This window comes from Rhipicephalus microplus, chromosome 1 (genome assembly GCF_043290135.1).
Source record: "Rhipicephalus microplus isolate Deutch F79 chromosome 1, USDA_Rmic, whole genome shotgun sequence".
NCBI lineage: Eukaryota > Metazoa > Arthropoda > Arachnida > Ixodida > Ixodidae > Rhipicephalus > Rhipicephalus microplus.
The window spans coordinates 273991576-274013156 of record NC_134700.1 but is presented as its reverse complement, the minus strand read 5'-3'; the positions used below and the strand labels follow the sequence as shown (position 1 = coordinate 274013156).

Here is a 21581-nt window from a genome sequence, read left to right as displayed (position 1 = left end):
CAGATGGACGCACGGATGTACGGATGCGCAGATGGTCGGTCGCACGGACAGACGCACGGACGGATGGAAGCACGGACGGACTGATGGATATTTCGCCCCATTCATCATCATTCACTCCGTCGATATGCTGCGATTGATTTGCGACTGATCTGATTTTCTTTGACGTGCACTTACATCGCACAGACACGGAGTTCATCTAAATTATACGGAACCCTGCACTACAGAGCGTGCCTCATATTGGTGTCGCGGTTTCGGCCCGTAAAACCCAAGAAATTATAATCATTATTAGTGTATGTGTGCGCGCGTGTGTGCTCCCCTTTGTTCGAGGCTGGTTGACATTGTTTACGCTACGAAAAATAAACAGCACGCACTGCGCTGAAACAGTATAATCGTTCTTGCATAACTCAAAGAATAACACGCTTATTACGCACACTCCCTCCTACATGCAGCAGAATTGCATGCAGTTGCTCTTCTGGAAGACTGTATGGTCGAACGCTTGTTAAAGGGGAGCGTATCTCTTCATGCTGTGTCGCTCTGTCCTCTACGAAGCTTATCATCTTTGTCGAGGAGAGCTTTTTTGTGACATGTGACACAGCTGTATTTCTTTGTTTTTTTTTATTTAATACCGTTTTCCTCCGGAAAGCCAGACCTCGGTTGCCAAATATGCTCTTCTCTGAAACAGCTTTCGTCAGTCGGCATATAACCCAGCTGCAGCTGAAGCGTAGTGTAGCTGTGTGATGATAAGGGCAGTCCCAAATTCAACCTGTTTGAGAGGGGCTCCGTGTGGTGCTCTGACAAAGGCGTTGGTATCTTAAATAATTCGTCGTCTTTTCCGAGGTATGTAAAAGGTGAATACCTTCTTGTTTTTGTCTTTAACACGGTAAATACAAACGGTTACAGAACATGTAGTGTTGAATAAGCGCTGACTGATGAATTCAACAACAAATTTAATGAAACGCAATCAGTGCGACGAGCAATCACTTCGAAGAACTGCCTTACATCTTCGTGGTGAATTCTTCGTATCGTGTTGTTTTCTCACGCTGTTAGTGAATTTTCAAGTATGTCGCTAATTAGTAAAATTAGGTAGTATTATGCACATTGCCTTCCTGTGATAATTCTTTATTTTTGCATCGTTGTGTGTTAATTATTAATATTAGCCCTTCATTTCCTCGTAGAATTTTACGCTTTTAACGCGACAGCGTTAAAGTGCTCGTTTCGCAAAAAAAAAAAACATTACGGCGTCGGCGTCATTGGTTGTGGGTAAAAAGTCATCATCTTGTCCGTGACCAAAAATCGAAAAAGAAGCGAAATCAACACTACTATTTTCCCAGTCTGAGAGAGGTCCCAACCCGCACCGTCTGCGTGACAGGCAGGTGTTCTGCCACAGAGCCACAAGATTTGTTGAAAGTGCTTTCGAAAAAAAAAAACTATATGAATGTCATGTAGTAGAAAGATTGATTGATTGATTTGTGGGGTTTAACGTCCCAAAACCACCATTTGATTATGAGAGACGCCGTAGTGGAGGGCTCCGGAAATTTCGACCACCTGGGGTTCTTTAACGTGCACCCAATGTAGAAAGAGTCTCCTTAACGCGTGATATATTGCGTGGCACAAGCTTAGAAAAGGCCAAGCGTCAAAAGATGTGAATTGAGCAGCGAGTAGATGTTTTAGAGGCCTACCCATTACAAAGCGCTCAGGCATATATTTAACCATCAGCAGCAGCAGAATGACCCACAAAACGATCCAGCTACGTATTTAGGTTTGCGTGTTTCTCTACGGACGCGTAGTGACCTTTTCACTGATTCGCAAAAGAAATAATTACGGCGTAATGGGAACTTAACAATTGTGCTTGCAATAACAGAAATGTTTATTGTGGCGGAAACGCTAAGAGGTCGACCTAAATCAATTTTCTGGACTGCTACTCAGCGTCAGGACAGGGGAGGGGTTGGGAAAGAAGGCGATAGGGAGAGAGAGAGAAGGTGTTGATGATAATGCCAACTGAAGCAGGTTGGTAGTTGAGACGGCCAAGCACAAGAGAGCGGATCACGCCACCACGACCTACTCATGAATGTGAAGGGTCAAGCATCCTCCAATGTTTAACCACATCTTCCCGTTTATTTTTATTTAGGAGCGATGCTCCTTAGGCCCGCACCCCGCCGTCGCCGCTGTCAATGCTCCCCGCCGCATCACCGCTCGCACCTCTCTCCCTCTTTCTTCATCTCTGTCCTCTCCCCTCAAACTGGCGAACGCACGAAACCATCGCTTCGCCTTGTCGTCTTCAACCCCATGAAATTTTCGCTGTACATGACTTCGCCCAGTGGTTGATCCGTTGCATGGGCTGGCTCGCGCTCGCTTGCGCGCGATTCACACACGCTCGCTCAGTTGTTCCCACCATCGAGCGGTGAAGACGCTCTGCCCACCAGATCAGGTGGATAGTCGTTGGCGTCCCATTTCTAAGAAGCTTCGCTCATCGGTTGTATTCGTAATACACAGAACAAGTGCTAGTTTTTAATACATATAGCCTGCTGCAACCTTTACAAGTTAAACCAATTTCATTATGAAATTTCACTGCCATTTTCTGAAGCCTTACTTTATTTTAGTTGTTACCGAGCTGACAATGTTGATGAAATAACTTTATTTAATATCCGGTGAATGGGATTCTTACAAATATTTATTTATTTGTTTTTTATTTATTCATTTATTTATTTTCCTTCGCCTCCAATTGTCATTACAAGGAGGAGAATTGTATAGACAGCATTTAAAAAAGATAAACACAGGAGGTAGCAAGAAATTAAGTATTATACAACAAAATGTCTCTGTTATTGAGTCGGCTTCAAAGGAATTCGCCAGAGAGAATCCGCACTGAGAGTCTCTGAAAGCCCAACCACTGTATTCAGGGGACATTAAAATGAAACAATAAATTGGTTTAGATTGATAAATTGTCTTCTTAGAACTCGAATACCATTGATTTCATCACTGCACGTGTATTAACAAAAAAGCTAATCAAAGCGAAAATTTTGTTTTGAAATCTCGAGCCGAGATCGACGCATTTTGCTTCGATTTAAAAGCGCATTTTTAGTATTTTGGTGGAATTGGCTCGTCCAAATTTTCTACAACTTACTGTATTTTGTCTATGGCCCCTCGGAAGTCGATTTGCTTCAGTTTCACTGATTAGGAAGTACGTAGGACCGAGCAGATGCCCTCAGAATCTATGACGTCGCAAATTTCAAGGTGAAGTCAACACCCACAATATTTTTGCACGTTTTCTTCCTTGCCAAGCGTCTTTTCGTGGTAACCATCGCGATTATCGAATTGTGAAAAAGTATTTTACTAATATGAGATAAATATTCTTCTCTTTTGAGTAAACCCCTCTCTCTCTTTCTCGCAAATTTTGAAGACACTCGTATGCTGGTTCACGAAATACCCGAATGATCGATGCTTGCCACCGCTACAAGTCCAGTTCAAAGTATGACATCTTCCAAACCGCAAACAGGTACGTACATTTAAGTTGGCCCTCTCTGTGTACTGCGCAGTCATGGTGCGGCGCCCAACAATAACATAGCGCTTCGCGATTTGCTAAAATTCACATTCCAACAATGGAGCTTCTCAGATCAAGTCGAACCTTATAATTTTCAGATGCGTATAATGTAGAATATACCCAACGTTTGTCTAATTTGAATACCAGACTTTTTTTCCCTTACCCTAACTTGCAGAATAAAGTATTGCAAAGCGGTAAAAAAAGGATGCCGGATGCCTGTTTTGTCTTTAGTGCGTCATTTAGCCTCTGTAACATGTATGCGCAGATATTATTTGGCTATTGTAGTCTGGAAGAAAAAACAGTGGGAGCATATCCACGGAGTGAATGATGCAGAGTGGGGCGAAGAATTCGTCCGTCCATTCGTTCTTGCTTCCGTCCGTCCATGCGTCCGTCAGTGTGACCGTCCATGCGTCCATCAGCCCGTCCGTGCGTGCATCTGTTCGTGCGTCCGTCCCTGCGTTCGTTCATGCAGCCGCCCCTGCGTCCGTTCATGCGTCCATCCATGCATCTGTCTATGTGTCCGTTCGTCCATCTATTCACCACTCCAAGTACCACCATCTCGCATCTTTTCATCATATATTCTCCATATAGAAGCACCGCCATCCAGCGGACATTCCAAGGACTAAACAAGAGGTGGCACACGCACACTTTCTTACGCCTTGCGCTTCGGGTCCAATTCCCACCTTTAACCACCTCGAGTTCATGGTGTATACTAGTTCACTGTATTCATGGCACTGCGGCCGAACGCTCGCTAAACCTTTGGAAAACCAAGGAGGTTACGCCCAGCGAGTATGACGTAGCAAAGTTTTTCAGTCAGATAGTGCTCAATGTACATGCCAATGGCTGCTAATGGGAAATGAGAGGCGGAGAATTCGGCTTTTACTTTCTTACGGCTTGCGCTTCGTATCTACTTCCCATTTTTAACCACCTCGAGTTCATTCATGGTATATACAAGTTCATTGTATTCATGGCACTGCGGCTCAACGCTCGCTAAACCTTTCTAAAGCTAAGGAGGTTTCACTCAGCGAGTATAACGTAGCTTCCACCATGGCAGAAGTTCCACCATGGCTCAAGGCACAGGCCAGTGACAACCGACCACTGACCCGCCTGCGACAATCCACCCGACAAGCGGCGCAGGAGGGCATCGTCACTACCACCGAGAACTCACTAGCGGTATACGTAGACGCAGCTACCGATAATTGCGTTCTGCACACCAGTCTCGTATGCCCCGCGCAACCTGAAATCCAACATATCTGCTCTTACGTAACAGAGGCACCGTTCCCATCCGTATTAGCGGAGCTCACTGCTATACGGGACGGGTTAACAGTTATGATATCCAAAATGGATTCTTTGTCACACGATAAATTGCTTGTATATACGGACTCCACGCAGGCAGTTCGAGAGCTGCGAAAAGTGACCAGCTCCATCGATATAGCCTCCGATATACACCGACTGATCCACTCATGTGCCTGTCCTGTCCGCGTTCTGTGGACCCGCCGGTCTGCACCGGCTCAAGTGGAAGCAGATGCCGCTTGCCATCCAGCGACTGTTCAACACCCGCTGCCTCTACTTCGTTTGTCCCCGAAGGACAGCTTGCTTGTGCACAAAGAAACCCTCCGGCGCTCCACGCGTGCTCTCATTCCTCCGCGTGGATCTGACCTTCCCGGCGGCTTAACTCGCCGAGAGGAGGTTGCGCTCAGGAGGATTCGTGTGGGCGCCGCCTTGACTCCTGCAATCCGGGCTACATGGACATCTGGTGCACAGCCTCCCCCAACGACGTGCCCATTCTGCGTTGCCCCAGCCACAGAGGCAACGCTTGATCACCTATTGGGAACCTGCCCGGGCCTTCACCAGGCTCGCACTCGCCACCTACGCGGCCTTCACCACCACCCCGGCCGACCACCTGACTTGACGCGCTGGACGCACGGTCCACTGCATCGACAACTCCTGGCCTTCATACAGGAAACAAAACTTTTCCTTTTTATTTAACTGATGCCGTAGGGCATACTAGCGCCAATAAAAAAAAAAAAAAAAAAAAGAGTATAACGTAGCAACCCTTTCTTGTCAGATAGTGCTCAATGTACAAGCCAATGGCTGCTAATGGTGATTGCAGCCTACGCGTTAACTAAAAGCCGAATGCTCCTGTCTCTCATTCCCCATTAGCAGCCAATGACATGTACATTGAGCACTATTTTTTATTGTTCAACAACGCACAGAAGAAGCCTCTCACCAGCACCACCTTGGAGGTCAAAATGTTATACTTGTTACAGACTACGAGGGACGAACGGGTGCCGCTATAAGGAGCTTCGCCCCTAAAAATCACAGCATATCCACAGACGGAATGACGATGTGTAGGGGGAACCGTCCATCAGCCCGTCCGCGCTTCCGTCTGTCCATTCGTTCTTGCTTCCGCCCGTCCATGCGTCCGCCCGTGCGTCCGTCTGTGCGTCCGTCCGTGCATCTGTCTGTCCATCCATTCGTCTGCTTGTCTGTATGTCCGTCCATACGTCCACGCATCCATCTAGTGAGCACTCCACGTACAGCCTTCTCGCATCTTTTCATCATATATTCATCATATAGAAATATCGTCATCCAGCGGACATTTCAAGGATTAAACGGGAAGTGGCTACACACACACACACACACACACACACACACACACACACACACACACACACACACACACACACACACACACATACATACATACATACATACATACATACATACATACATACATACATACATACATACATACATACATACATACATACATACATACATACATACATACATACACGTACATACACACACATACATACACACACACATACACACATACATACACACACACATACATACATACATACATACATACATACACACACACATACATACATACATACACACACACATACATACATACATACATACATACATACATACATACATACATACATACATACATACATACATACATACATACATACATACATACATACATACATACATACATACATACATACATACATACATACATACATACATACATACATACATACATACATACATAGCGGACGCACGGCCCACGGCATAAGGAGCTTCGCCAGTAAAGAGCGTCGCAATGGCTGCCCCTCAAACTTTACGCTGCGCACTTAAGGAAAGGGCTGGTTGACGGGTCAAACTTTATTCATCATCATTATCATCATCAACATCAGCCTGACTACGTCTACTGCAGGACAAAGGCCCCTCCCATGTTCCGGCAGTTAACCCGGTCCTATGCTTGCTGCTGCCAATTTACACCCGCAAGCTTCTTAATCTCATCTGCCCACCTAACCTTCTGTCTCCCCCTAACCCGCTTCCCTTCTCTGGGAATCCAGTTAGTTACCCTTAATGACCAGCGGTTATCCTGTCTACGCGCTACATGCCCGGCCCATGTCCATTTCCTCTTCTTTATTTCAACTATGATATCCTTAACCCCCGTTTGTCCTCTAATCCACTCTGCTCTCTTCTTGTCTCTCAAGGTTACACATACCATTTTTCTTTCCATTGCTCGCTGCGTCGTCCTCAATTTAACCTGAACCCTCTTTGTAAGTCTCCAGGTATCTGCTCCGTAGCTAAGTACCGGCAAGATACAGCTGTTATATACCTTCCTCTTGAGAGATAGTGGCAATCTATCTGTCATAATTTGAGAGTGCTTGCCGAATGTACTCCACCCCATTCTTATTCTCCTAGTTACTTCAATCTCGTGGTTCGGCTCTGCGGTTATTACCTGCCCTAAGTAGACATAGTCTTTTACAACTTCAAGTGCACTATTACCTATCTCGAAGCGCTGCTCCTTTCCGAGGTTGTTGTACATTACTTTCGTTTTCTGCAGATTAATTTTAAGACCCACCTTTCTGCTCTCCTTGTCTAACTCCGTAATCATGAGTTGCAATTCGTCCCCTGAGTTACTCAGCAATTCAATGTCATCGGCGAAGCGCAGGTTACTAAGGTATTCTCCATTAACTCTTAGCCCTAACTGTTCCCATTCTAAGCTTCTGAAAACCTCCTGTAAGCACGCGGTAAATAGCATTGGGGAGATTGTGTGCCCCTGCCTTACACCCTTCTTGATTGGTATTCTGTTGCTTTCTTTATGAAGCACTATGGTAGCAGTTGATCCCCTGTAGATTTCTTCCAGAATGTTTATATATACTTTATCTACGCCCTGATTCCGCAGTGTCTGCTGCGGAATCTGCTGCAATTGTTGAGTAGCCTGTTTGAAATCCTGCTTGTTCCTTTGGTTGATTGAATTCTAATGTTTTCTTTACTCTGTTAGCAATTACCTTTGTAAATAGCTTGTATACTACAGAGAGCAAGCTGATCGGCCTGTAATTCTTCAAGTCCTTGTCATCTCCTTTCTTATGTATTAAGATGATGTTAGCGTTCTTCCAAGACTCTGGTACTCTTCCCGTCAGGAGACACCTCGTAAACAGGGTGGCTAGTTTTTCTATCACAATCTGTCCTCCATCTTTCAGCAGATCTGATGTTACCTGATCCTCACCAGCAGCTTTGCCTCTTTGCATGCTCTCCAAAGCTTTTCTGACTTCTTCTATCATTACTGGTGGGGTGTCATCTGGGTTACTGCTAGTTCTTATAGTATTAAGGTCGTGGTTGTCTCGGCTACTGTACAGATCTCTGTAAAACTCCTCAGCGATTTTAACTATCCTATCCATATTGGTAGTTATTTTGCTTTCTTTGTCCCTTAGTGCATACATCCGACTTTTGCCTATCCCAAGTTTCCTCTTCACTGCTTTGACGCTTCCTCCGTTTTTCAGAGCGTGTTCAATTCTCTCCATGTTATACCTTTTTACATCGCATACCTTACGTGTATTAATCAACTTCGAAAGCTCTGCCAGTTCTATTTTGTCTGTTGTACTTGACACTTTCATGATTTGACGCTTCTTAATTAGGTTCTTCGTTTCCTGGGAAAGCTTGCCAGTGTCCTGTCTAACTACCCTGCCTCCAACTTCCACTGCACACTCCGTAATGATACTCGTCAGATTATCATTCATTGTATCTACGCTAAGGTTGGTTTCCTCACTAAGAGCCGAGTACCTGTTCTGCAGCGACACTCTGAATTCCTGTACTTTCCCTCTCAGTGATAGCTCATTGATTAGCTTCTTGCGTATCAGTTTCTGTCGTTCCTTCTTCAAGTCTAGGCGAATTCGAGACCGTACCATTCTATGGTCACTGCATCGTACCTTGCCAACCACTTCCACATCCTGCACGATTGCTGGGTGTGCAGTCATTATAAAGTCTATTTCGTTCTTATTTTCGCCATTAGGGCTCCTCCATGTCCACTTGCGGTTTTCTCGTTTTCGGTAGAAGGTATTCAAAATCCGTAAATTATTGCGTTCTGTGAATTCTACTAGTAGCTCTCCTCTGGCGTTTCTAGTGCCGATGCCATAATCTCCTACTGATTGGTCTCCAGCCTGCTTCTTCCCTACCTTTGCATTAAAGTCGCCCATCACTATAGTATACTGTGTTTTTACCTTACTCATTGCCGATTCCACGTCTTCATAGAAGCTTTCAACTGAAGCTTCATCATGGCTGGATGTAGGCGCGTAAGCCTGTACCACCTTCATCTTGTATCTCTAATTCAGTTTAATTACGATACCTACCACCCTTTCATTGATGTTATAGTATTCCTCTATGTTGCCAGTTATGTTTCTGTGAATTAGGAACCCCACTCCCAGTTCTCTTCTGTCTGCCAAGCCCCGATAGCAAAGGACGTGCCCATTCTGTAGCACCGTATAGGCCTCATCTGTCCTCCTAACCTCACTGAGCCCTATTATATCCCATTTAACACCCTCTAGCTCCTCGAATAGTACAGCTAGACTTCCCTCACTAGATAAGGTTCTAGCGTTAAACGTTGCCAAGTTCAGGTTCCAATGGCGGCCTGTCCGGATCCAGAGATTCTTAGCACCCTCTGCTGCGTTGCAGATCTGACCGCCGCCGTGGTCAGTTGCTTCGCAGCTGCTGGGGACTGAGGGCCGTGAGTTATTTGACGTATGCATGTGGGAGGTAGTGGCCAGATACTGCACCAGGGTGGCCAATCCTTCTCTGGTGAGGGAGTGCGTTCCCGGCGGTGGTTACTGGTGAGGTCGCACCCCAGGCCTCTTAATGCAGTTCCATCAACACGCGGATTTTTTTGTTTATTCTGGTTGGTAATTGCGTGGCACCGGGATTTGAGCCACGGACCTCTTGCATGCGAGGCGGATGCTCTAACCACTACGCCATCGCCGCACCTCTTTATTAATGGATCTAAAAGACGTGAATAGCACCTATGGAGTGGGCTGTAAGTGGGGTTTTTCTTGCATACAGCACGAAAGAGTGCCTCACATGGTTTTATGCTATAAAAAGAAACGAATCCGCACCAATTTTCACACACAAATAATAAGGGGTCCGCTTGCACGCACATGCACGTCAAATAATGTTTTGTTTTTCCTGGTATAATTGTCCAGCGACGCACCTTGGTTGAATGTTCCTAATTCCTTCATTATGGGGAGTTTTTATTACAAGCCACATTTTCTGCGCTGCCGAAGCTTTTGGTTTCGATACTGCTGAGGCAGCGGCCTTCAATTTCAGTGATGAATATGTCAAATTGCGCTCGATTCTCTTTTTATTTTATTTTTAAAAAAGGACTTTGACACCACCTTATGTTCTCGTATACATACAAAATGCCCTCAATTCCGTGTATATAACAAGAATTGGCAAGATCACTACAGAAATAACTAGCCATTTGTCAGCTGTCAGCTACGTGGAACTCCAGAGCGAGAGCAGGTTAACACATTACAACAGTGGCTGTCTCCCCTCCCCCCCCCCCGCCTCAACCCGGTTCGACAGCAAATGTTTTCAGTCTCATCATTTCAATAACGGTTTTGATGCCCCTGGAAATAATACTGAGACATTCATTGGCACCCTCTTCAGCAACAAAGACTTCAGACGTGTGGCTTTTTGTCTTGAACTGTGTGCCGACAGTTGTGCGCTGTATGTGTGCGTCTCTTTTTATTTTCTTTCTATATTTGTTTGTATGTTCATCAATCGCAGGGTCTTATCACACTTAATTCTCTATGTCTCTATCTTTTTTAGGGGGGCGGGGAGGGCGCGGATGTTTCGGCCGACGCGACAGGCCGTGTCGCAAATGCAAGAAACGATTCATGGTGCAAAAAACCCAAACACACACAAAAAAAAAGAAGAGAGGCGACATACGACCATCTCTTGTCTTCTTTTGTGTCTGTGGTTCTTGATATACAAACCGTTTTCGGTGTAGAACCAAAGGGCCCGAAATCAGCACAATTATAGTGAATACCAGCTAAATGTACTTTCTTTTTCTCTTTGCATTGTTCAACACTGCGATGAGAACGTATAAAAACGGTCAAGCCTACAGACTTTCGTCATGGTGTTTCGTAACAGATTCGACAGCGCCAGCTGCAGATCAACAGTCGATCGATGGCATCGTCTACCAGCTGCGCCCCGGCTTCTATGGGCTTAACGTGAGCGAGCTGCCGTACTGGCTGCTAGGGTGCAGCGCTCTCGTCGCTACAGTCACGCTGATGCTGCTTCTCTACGTGTGTTTCAAACGTCGTGTACTTCCCCGAACTGCGCAGGTACTCTACACAACTTCGTGCACTCTTGCTGCTGCATTATCACCGCGGGTGCCGTCATTATTTCAAAAAAAAAAAAAAAACGCCAGGCCTGCGCGGAAGGCACAGCACAGACAAAGCGAAAGCTATAGAAGAGCGGCTTTTCAGAGCCTTTTCTAAACACTCATTGGGTAACTGCTGCAAGCACACTTGCTTGATACCTACTACGATATTAAGCTTGATACCCACTACGGCATTAATAATAATAATTTCTGGGCAGTAGGCCGGCATTCGATAGTGCTATTCTTCGTCATTCTTCTGCCGTATCACCACCGTGCATGACATATTCTTGATCAGCCATTAAATGTAGCGCGTACCCACTTCAAGAATAATCCCTCATCGTCAATATATATATATATATATATATATATATATATATATATATATATATATATATATATATATATATATATATATATATATATATATATATGAAGTGCCGCAGAAGAAACACGACTTAGCGGTTGTCTTAATTTTATTACCAACGGTTTCGACCGGTAGACCGGTATTCGTCAGGTTTTGCGAACAAGACTTGTTCGCAAACCCTGACGAAGCCCGTTTCAAGCTTCAAGATGGAACATTATGTCAGCAAATTTACCATCCTCTCGGTAACCAATAAGTTCCCGTCATTCCTCGCTCAATCACTTCGTCTGGAAGTTTTACAAGCGTTTCATGACGACGCGACATCTGGCCGTTGGATTGTTACTGCCGCGGATCACCTTACTCGCTAAGCGGAGACGGCAGCTCTTCCGTCTGGTGCTACCTCTGAAGTCACCGATTTCTTCCTTCGCGCCATTATTTTACGACATGGCGCACCGCGTGTGCTTTTTAGTGACCGTGGTATACATTTCTTTCATATGTCCTTGCTGAAATCCTCCAGGCATCTAACACCATCCACAAAACCACATCAGCGCATCACCCAGAAACTAATAATCTGACTGAGCGTTTTCACCGAAATTTGTCCGGCATGATTTCCATGTACGTTCAACCGGATCACAAAAACTGGGACACTATACTTCCCTTCGTCACGTTCGCATATAATACTGCGATACAGCGCACGACAAATTACAGCCCCTTTTTTTCTCGTGTATGGCCGTGTACCGACTTTTGTTCTGGACACCACCTTTTTGTCCACATCTTCCGTTCCATCTTCATCTCTCCCGGAAGAGTTTGCTGCTGGCGTCTATATACCGCTGCCGCGAAACCGCCCACGCCAACACTGCTACCATTCAGGACAAGAGAAAAATCGACATTGATGCAAAGAGTCAAGTTGTTCTGTTCCGCCCAGGCGACGAAGTCCTTTTGTGGACACCTGTTCGTGCACCTGGGCTCTGCGAAAAATTCCTTCACCAATATCTCGGTCCATACACCGTCCTGGAACGAACATCCGAAGTCAACTATCGCGTTGCTCCTGTCAACGCGGCTTCTGATTGTCGTCGCCGCCCCACCGAGATCGCCCACGTCTTTCGACTGAAACCATATATTCGGCGTTTCAACCCTTTTTAACTTGCTGCCCTCTTTCGCGAAAGGGGGAAAATAGTGTGAGCGCTGATTATGTACTTCATCTTCATCTGTATGACCAAACCATTGTAGTGATCATCATCGTATGTCACGCGGGCTGGCTCTCTGGCTCGTGCGGCTGGATTAAAAAAGGATAACCTGGTTGCTGCCGTACTGGACGTGGTCTCATAATATATATATATATATATATATATATATATATATATATATATATATATATATATATATATATATATATATATATCGTTACGGTGCGATGGATGCCTTTATTTACAGGAGATGATCAATGCGAGATTCCAGGGATCTGGCCGATCACCGCTCGTGCCAACCTCGTTCTCCTCTTCTTCCACGCGCATCCTCAGTATCGTAGCAATTCCCCCTTTGCAGACGATGCCCACCGGGCGAGTTAGGCTTCGTTGCGATGATGATAGCGTTTTAAACGGGCAACATGAACGACGTTGGTCTTGCTTGAGCGGCGGCCAGTTGACAACAGCTGAGATATCACGTACGTGACATCGCTTAGACGTTCCAAGACAACAAACGGACCGGTGTAGTTGGCCAGAAACTTTTGGCAGAGGCCGCGCTTGCGAAGCGGCGTCCAAAGCCACACCAAATCTCCTTTCTCAAACCATACGTGCCGGTGACTTCTGTCGTAACGGTTTTTGGAGCGTTTCTGTGAGACGAAAGTTCGAAGACAGGCGATGCGCCGGGCCTCTTCTGCGCGGTAAATGGTTTCAGCGAGAGTAGGTTGATCAGTCTCGGAAAAAGGAAGAATAGTGTCAAGAGCTGTGCGGGGTTGGCGTGCGTAGAGCAGATAAAATGGACTGTATCTCGTTGTTTCGTGCTGTGCAGTGTTGTATGCGAAAGTTATAAATGGCAAAATCGCGTCCCATGTTTTGTGTCCAGAATCAACATACATGGAAATCATGTTGACGAGAGTCCTATTTGTTCGTTCCGTCAAACCATTAGCCTGCGGGTGATACGGGGTAGTGTGACGAAAATGGCACGAAGCAAGACGAAGGAGGTCTTCAACTACATCGGCAACGAATTGCCGCCCGCGATCACTGATGATGACACGGGGGGATCCATGGCGTAATATAACGTGTGACAGCATGAACTGTGAAACTTGAGTGGCCGTTGCCGCAGGAATCGCCGCAGTTTCGGCGTAACGTGTGAGGTGGTCAACGCCCACAATAATCCATCGGTTGCCGTTCGTTGATCGCGGAAAAGGGCCGAGCAGGTCGACACCTACGACGTCAAATGGTGAACTCGGGGGTGCTATGGGATGAAGTAGTCCGGCTGGCGGAGTTGTAGGACGCTTGTGGCGTTGACATTGCTCACAGCTCGCAACGTATGCAGTCACACTTTTACGCATCTTCGGCCAGAAGAAGCGTTCTTGCGTGCGATAAAATGTCCTAGAAAAACCCATATGGCCAGATGTTGGGTCGTCGTGCATTGCTCGAAGCACGTGTTGTCGAAGACTTGTAGGCACAACTAGAAGTAGGCGAGGGCCTACGCCGGAATAATTCTTTTTGTAGAGAACGCCATCCTTTACGACGAAACCACGTTGACCGTTCGTTCCGGAAATAAAGAAAGAAGCGAGACTGTTGTCATTGCGTTGCTCTGCTCGAAAAGTTGTTAGGTCGGGGAACGGAGTATCCACTACAGCCAAATATTCATCAAAGTTGTCAGCGTCACACTCGGTTGTCGGAAGGGGAAGTCGTGAAAGGCAATCAGCGTCGGCATGACGACGACCGCTCTTGTAGCAAACTTCAAAGTCGTGTTCTTGCAATCGTAATGCCCAACAAGCAAGACGACCAGATGGGTCCCGTAGTCCAGTGAGCCAACATAAAGAATGGTGGTCCGTGACAATCGAGAATCGGCGTCCATAGATATAAGGGCGAAACTTGTGCACGGCGAATATGACCGCGAGACATTCCTGCTTTGTGACAGTATAGTTTCGCTCCGGCTTACTTAAACAGCGACTGGCATAGGCAACGACGTGTTCAGCAGCTCCATGGCGATGGACCAATACGGCGCCAATACCTACACCACTGGCGTCGGTATGAACTTCTGTGGCAGCAGATGGGTCATAGTGGCGAAGTACGGGCCCTGACGTAAGAGCAAACTTGAGTTGCGAAAAAGACGACTCGCATTCCGCTGACCACCGAAAAGGAGCGTTCTTGTTGAGTAGGGACGTCAAAGGGTAAGCGAGGTCGGCGAACCTGGGCACGAAGCGACGGAAGTACGAGCATAGGCCCAAAAAGCTTCGCAACTCTCGTACCGACTGAGGTTGTTTGAAGCTGCTGACTGCTGCGACTTTCTGGGGGTCGGGTCGAACGCCATGCTTGTCCACCAGGTGACCGAGAACGAGAGTCTCGCGGCTGCCAAAGTGACACTTCTTAGAGTTCAGGGTGAGCTTAGCTCTCTCAAGGCAGGTGAGAACAATGTCTAGACGATGGTTGTGTTCATCGAATGTACGGCCAAATATTATAATGTCATCCAGGTAGCAAAGACAAACTTCCCACTTTAGTCCACGTAACACAGAGTCCAGGGATCTGGCCGATCACCGCTCGTGCCAACCTCGTTCTCCTCTTCTTCCACGCGCATCCTCAGTATCGTAGCAATATATATATATATATATATATATATATATATATATATATATATATATATATATATATATATATATATATATATATATATATATATATATATATATATATATATATATATATATACTCAAAACGTCTCTTCCAACGGGGCCGTTGCACCCTCTGCCGTGTCCTTCCACATCCTTACAATCCGTGGGCCACATCAGCCTACCATCCACAAGCGAATGGTCTGACAGAGAGAGCGTTTTAACCAAACTTTTCCAACATGATGTCCATGTATGTTGCTACGAAAACGCGACGCCAACACGGTCCCGAAGGCGCTATACTGCTCCGAACTGCGCCGACACGGTCACCAGCTATTTGATAGCGTGTGCTAGTCAGCTCGCGACTGCTTCTGCGCAGAGCTGATAGACGAGCGGACGAGACGACGGTGAGTTAAGGCAAGGTTTATGTACAGCAAAGAAATAGAGGCGTTACAAATTCGGCACTGTGGCCGACAGCTTGGGACTCGAACAGCCAAGATGTCTTCTCTCGCACGCATCCGTCGGCTTCTCTCTCTGTTACGAAGCGCACCACCCACGAGGTTACGAAGGGCGCCACGAAACTCGCCGCTGCCAAGGACACCGGCCGCGCCGGCTGCGAAAAGGCTCGAAGCGACGAGAGGCTTCTCTGACACATAGGTCTACTGCTGGCGACGCGCCGCAGGGCTGTTTTTAAGGCACCGGGTGGATCCTTTGAGTCACCAAACGTCCAACCAGAAGCGCCGCTGGCCATGGTGTCGGAATCCTCCAATGGGGCCCACCACTGCGCGCAGTTGCACCAAGGACGAGGGATGTTGCTACGCATTGCGTAAGATTCGCCAGACTGGAAGGCGCCGATTGCTTCAACGGGCTTGCGGGCTGAGGGAGCCCGCGGTGCGTTGCGTGACAGACCGGCGGCGCCGCTTGATGACGTCGTTGAGTTGATGGCGGCAGGCGGGCTCGATTGCTGGCCTTGACACAGACTGCCTTTGCAGAGGCGTTCAGTGTGGACTCCCAGGCGTAACAATATTCAACAAGATCACAAAAACTGGGACACTATACTTCCCTTCGTCACATTCGCATACAATACTGCCATACAACGTACGACAAAGTACAGCCCATTTCTCCTGGTGTGTGGCCGTTCACCGACTTTCGTTCTAGACACCGCCTTTTTGTCCACGTCCTGCGCTCCATCTTCGTCTCTACCAGAAAAGCTCGCTGCTCGCATCGTCCGTTGCCGTGAAATTGCCCGCGCCAACACCGCTACAATTCAGGACGAGAGGACAGTCGGTATTGCTGCGAAACGACTGGTCGTTACGTTTCAACCCGGCGACAAAGTCCTTCTGTGGACCTGGGCTCTGTGAAAAATTTTTCCACAGGTATCCCGGCCCATACACCATGCTGGAACAAACATCTGATGTGAACTATCGCGCCCCTCCTGTCAGCGTGGCTCCTGGTCGTCGTCAGCGCAGGACCGAGATCTCGACTGAAACGATACATTCGGCGCCCCACACACTCTAACTTTCTGCCCTCTTTTGCGAAGGGGTGGGGGATAGTGTGAGCGCTGACTATTCGCTTCATCATCTTCATCTGTATACCCAAAAACCATTGTAATCATCGACATCGTTAGACGAGCGGTGTGCGCTGCTTGTGGCTTGCGCACCTGTGTTGGAGAATACAACGGTCGTTTCGTCCTGAAATTGAAACCTTCAAGGGTTCAGGGGGAAAAGGTTTGAACACCCCTCCCCCCTCCTGCACCACCAGCTACTTTCATTAACTTATCCCAAAATATTCCCTTCATGACAGCGATAAGCAGACGTGGTTATCGCTTGTGATGCCGCTATGAAAACGTGCGTCATCGCACAGCCACCTCCATCGTCGCTGTATTATGTGACAGTACGCCCAGCCGAATGCTGTGGTCGTATACTCGCAGAATATTAGAGAGCCCTGCAATCATGGCGCGCACAGGTGCGCAAGCAGGCATGTCACGTGGTGTTTCTTTTGTATTTTGCAGGCATCTGCTGTATAGCCGGAAGAACACTATTAATAGATAGAAGGTTAGGAATTATCTAAGCGGACATTTTGAGAACCGCTATACAGTTCACTCATGAGAATTTCTTGTTTCGCTTTATCGCTTCGAAAGTTAGTTAATTAAAAATACATTTTTAGGAAATGAATAACATGCCAAAAATGGTGTGATTTATTCTACGCAGTCATAGTGAATGTGCATTTGGTCACGCCGTCATAGTGTGCGTCGACGTATATATTTTTTTTAAAACTCTGGCTAGACATAGCTGGCGCATCCTTTGTATGCTGTTATACGACATTCGCAGGATCCGACTGGTCGAGCGACCATAGCGCTCGCCTGTCCCAGCTCGCTGGGACTGCACAATCCGACCGACATCATGGTGTGTCCACCGTGCAGCGGTAGCATGCCCGAGGCGGCCTTCCACCTGGACCCGACGGCCGTCACGCTGTGGAACCTGCCGCTGTCCAGAAGCCTCAACCCTTCGCCGCACCTCGAAGCTGCCGCCGCACCACCGCGCGCGACTCGTCCTGCCGCGAACTGAGTGCCTCGATGCCTGCTTCTCCAGGGGCGCGCGCATCGAGGCACACTACCGCGAAAGGCGACGACGACACGGGGCGACGGTCACGCCCTCTACATATACGCTCCGCATAGGGAGAAGCCAACAAAGCGTGACATCAAAATGACATGGAAGCAGGCCTTAGAATGAAGAGGGAAATGGGAGGCTTGTTCGTTGCAAACAGCGTTTATACATACATACATACATACATACATACATACATACATACATACATACATACATACATACATACATACATACATACATACATACATACATACATACATACATACATACATACATACATACATACATACATACATACATACGAGCCCCGCCGCGGTGGTCTAGTGGCTAAGGTACTCGGCTGCTGACCCGCAGGCTGCGGGGTCAAATCCCAGCTGCGGCGGCTGCATTTCCGATGGAGGCGGAAATGTTGTAGGCCCGTATGCTCAGATTTGGGTGCACGTTAAAGAGCCCCAGGTGATCGAAATTTCCGGAGCCCTCCACTACGGCGTCTCTCATAATCATATGGTGGTGTTAGGACAATAAACCCCACATATTATCATAATACATTCATACGGGTTTTGGTTACGAGGTGCAGGAATAGGGACACTATAGGCAACTATTGAACCGGCGTTGATTGTTTAAATAGCGGTTCAGAAACCTCCCTATGCTACTTTTGTGCCAAGAAAGGGCTTATTTTTAAATAAAATCACGTTTAGTGGCCCGCGTCAGGTTAGCGCACTACGAATCGCCCGCCTCATGAAGCGGACCGACTCGTTGGCGTGAACAACGTTGCCCAGCTTTACTGTGCGGTCACCGACACTAGTAGATATAATGAAAGCAGCGGGAGCCAAAGCAGCAACAACGGCCATTGATCAATTTCCTGCCACTGGCTCCGAGATGGCAGACGTGTTTTGGTTCAACTGCGTCTTGCTAGATGGCACGACCTGTCCAGTGTAACCACGCGAAATTTTTTGAACAACTCGCACCGTTCCTCATACCAACGTCTGGCGGTTCTTTTTTCCGTGAATCAAACAGAAAAGAACAAGTAGAATTTCATTGCGTCATTTGATGCACGGAAGGTTCCTTATTTAGTGCAGCTAGATCAATTACTAGTGATTAATTGTAGGTGGTTCGTCCGACGTCATCGGTATCATTTTGAGAATTTCCTACTGCGGCGCATGTATTCTTGTGCATTTACCTTAATTTATCGGTAACTAGGGCACTGTTGTTGATAATATTGTCGCTTTAGATATTGTCCTACATTGAGCTTTCATTCTGACGTAAATTGTTATTTCACTTTAGTGTCCCTTTAAATGGGCCCTGAAACACTTCTTCGAGTAACCATAGAATTAAATCACTGGAAAAGCGTATTACCTCACAAATTGAACTCCGCAAAAATTTCAAGAATCCGTCCAGTACGAGCAGAGTTACAAAGACAAATCACACGCAGCAATCACATTCTCTCTTCTCTCGTCCCGGCGAAAGCACTGGAAGCTGAGCAGGGAGGGATGGGAGGGGCAAACAAAAAATGTCACTCGCTCCTCGTGACCTTGAGCATTTGTTTTTTTTTTCTTTAGAATACGCGGCTTTTTTTTTTTTTCAGAATACACACGCGGGAACAAGTGAAGGCCTCCCGCGGCGACCTCTGTAGCAACCGAGCGCGCCATGTTCAAATCGGGGCTGATAGATGAGCTTACCAGGCTTAACTCCGTGATTTGTCGAGAGAAGAGAAAGCTTTTTTTTAGCTGACTGATAATTTATTGTAAATTCCAGGCCGTGTGCTTCGCTCTAATATTTGGCTCGCGTGTTGTCGGGAGCCTCTGCTACCGATCGGCAGAGTTTTCTCATCATGCTCAAAACGTGTTGCACGGCCCCTTTAAGGGAGACAAGCTCTGCACAAATGGGTTAAGATCAGCAACAAATAATACACTTTTTTTTTAAATCTATTTCGCCATATGTTTAAGACTTGAACACCCCGCAAGATAAAGGCGAGGAAGGCGGGGAATATAAACCAAAATTGAAATCCTGAAAAAGTTCATCTGTCGCAGTGTCTAAAAAGGAACATGACTGAAATGGCAAAATCTAGACAAGGCCTGGACGTCCCGACGTAAGAGACCTCAGACCATGTCATCCTGAGGATCATATCGAACTTCAGGGCACTCGAATGTGTACTTTTATACTTTCACTAGTTATTGTCAAAAAACTAAGCACATAAATAAGAAATTTGCTCCCAGTAGCATTTACAGGGCGCAACAACCAAAATAGAGTTTGCAGCAATTTTTCAAGCAGGAAAATGTACCTTTTGAAGCATGGAAATGCAAATTGAGAGCAGGTTACCAAAAAAAGAATAATAACTTCATGTGTTAGCACAAAATCCCAAATTTAGAGCAGTATAACTGCTATACGTTAGCAAAGCTAAGTGTTTAGCCACCTCAGAGTGCAAACTATTGTTAAGTCCACATCTCCATTTTCAGCGCCAGACAAATCATTTGAAAGATGCTGAAAATGCTAATGTGGACCTGCCAACCCGGCGTCCTTGAAACTTCGGAGATTCGTAAAGCAAGAATGGGTTGACCTCGCACGAATAAAAAATAAAGGAAAACTGACGTTCGTTATTGGTTGTCGTTTTTAGGGGCAGCAGAAACGTAATACATGGCTCTAAGAGCGAAGCTTTTAGCTGAACGATGTATCAGGTTTTAAGCAATGTACTACGTTTAAGCACTTAAAACGTGGGGTGCCCGCAAAAAAAGAAAGGAAAAGAAAACCTCCGCGCCATTGCACATCAGCCACGCCCACCGACAGCCCGCAAAGCCGTCGCGCCGAGGGTGCCAGCCGCGCGAGCCACGTACGAGCGACAAAAGGCCCTTGTTGCTAGCGGAGTTGCCACTGTCACCTTTTTAGCATGTTAGTTGTAACACCGGAGTTCGGACATGTTGCATGGTCCGTGAAGGGCTGTGGTACGACTCTGCTCTCTTCAGGCAATGACCCAGCATCAGCGCTAAGATCAGCCAGCTTAGCTGTTTCTTTTTAGGGACACTAAAGACTTTTCGCGTATTAGTGAAGTACAACTTCAAAATTCCAAAGACACTACCTTTACCACAACATGATATGAAGAAAAAAAAAAACGCAACGCGTGAAGAAAAAAATGCTGGTGGCGACGCCACCGTGAGACCTTCGCACCAAACACCGTGACGTAAGAAATTTCGAAGGCGTCTGCTTGATCCTACGTAGCTTCCGACCAATAAAAATTAAGTACATTGTCATCTGTGGGCGCCACAGATTTAGCATACGAAGTTTCGAAATACCGAAAATACATATTGAAAATTTCCTGTGTAACGCACGGTGATTTTGGCGCGAAATTTAAAAATGAATCTTCGACTATTGATTTTCTCTCCTAACAAAGAACTTATGATAGTGAAACGTATGACATCATAGTTTTCAGAGTGCAGTTTCTCAATATAATTTAAGTCAATGCCCCTCTTTAGTGTACCGCCCCACTTTTTTTAACGTCAGTCCACACAGTTAGTACTCAATTAACGGCGCGCGCCCGCATGAGCAATTAAGCCATATAAGGTGTTGCGTCCTGTGACAGGTAGTAATAATAG

At 46.6% G+C, this 21581-nt stretch overlaps 1 protein-coding gene across 1 annotated transcript; it reads left to right on the top strand.

Moving 5' to 3' along the window:
- Positions 1-757: 757 nt before the first annotated feature.
- On the top strand, positions 758-20582 carry LOC142769839 (uncharacterized). The gene is made up of 4 exons (XM_075872661.1): positions 758-837; positions 3398-3493; positions 10997-11190; positions 17716-20582. The coding sequence occupies exons 2-4, from the start codon at positions 3436-3438 to the stop codon at positions 17950-17952; spliced, it is 489 nt and encodes a 162-aa protein (XP_075728776.1). The 5' UTR covers positions 758-837; positions 3398-3435; the 3' UTR covers positions 17953-20582.
- The last annotated feature ends 999 nt before the right edge of the window (positions 20583-21581 follow it).

Coding starts and splice junctions, on each gene's coding strand:
- LOC142769839 (XM_075872661.1), top strand. CDS start 3,436: ATGCTTGCCACCGCTACAAGTCCAGTTCAAAGTATGACATCTTCCAAA. Junction 3,494..10,996: donor ATCTTCCAAACCGCAAACAG/GTACGTACATTT, acceptor GTTTCGTAACAG/ATTCGACAGCGCCAGCTGCA. Junction 11,191..17,715: donor TACTTCCCCGAACTGCGCAG/GTACTCTACACA, acceptor CGACATTCGCAG/GATCCGACTGGTCGAGCGAC.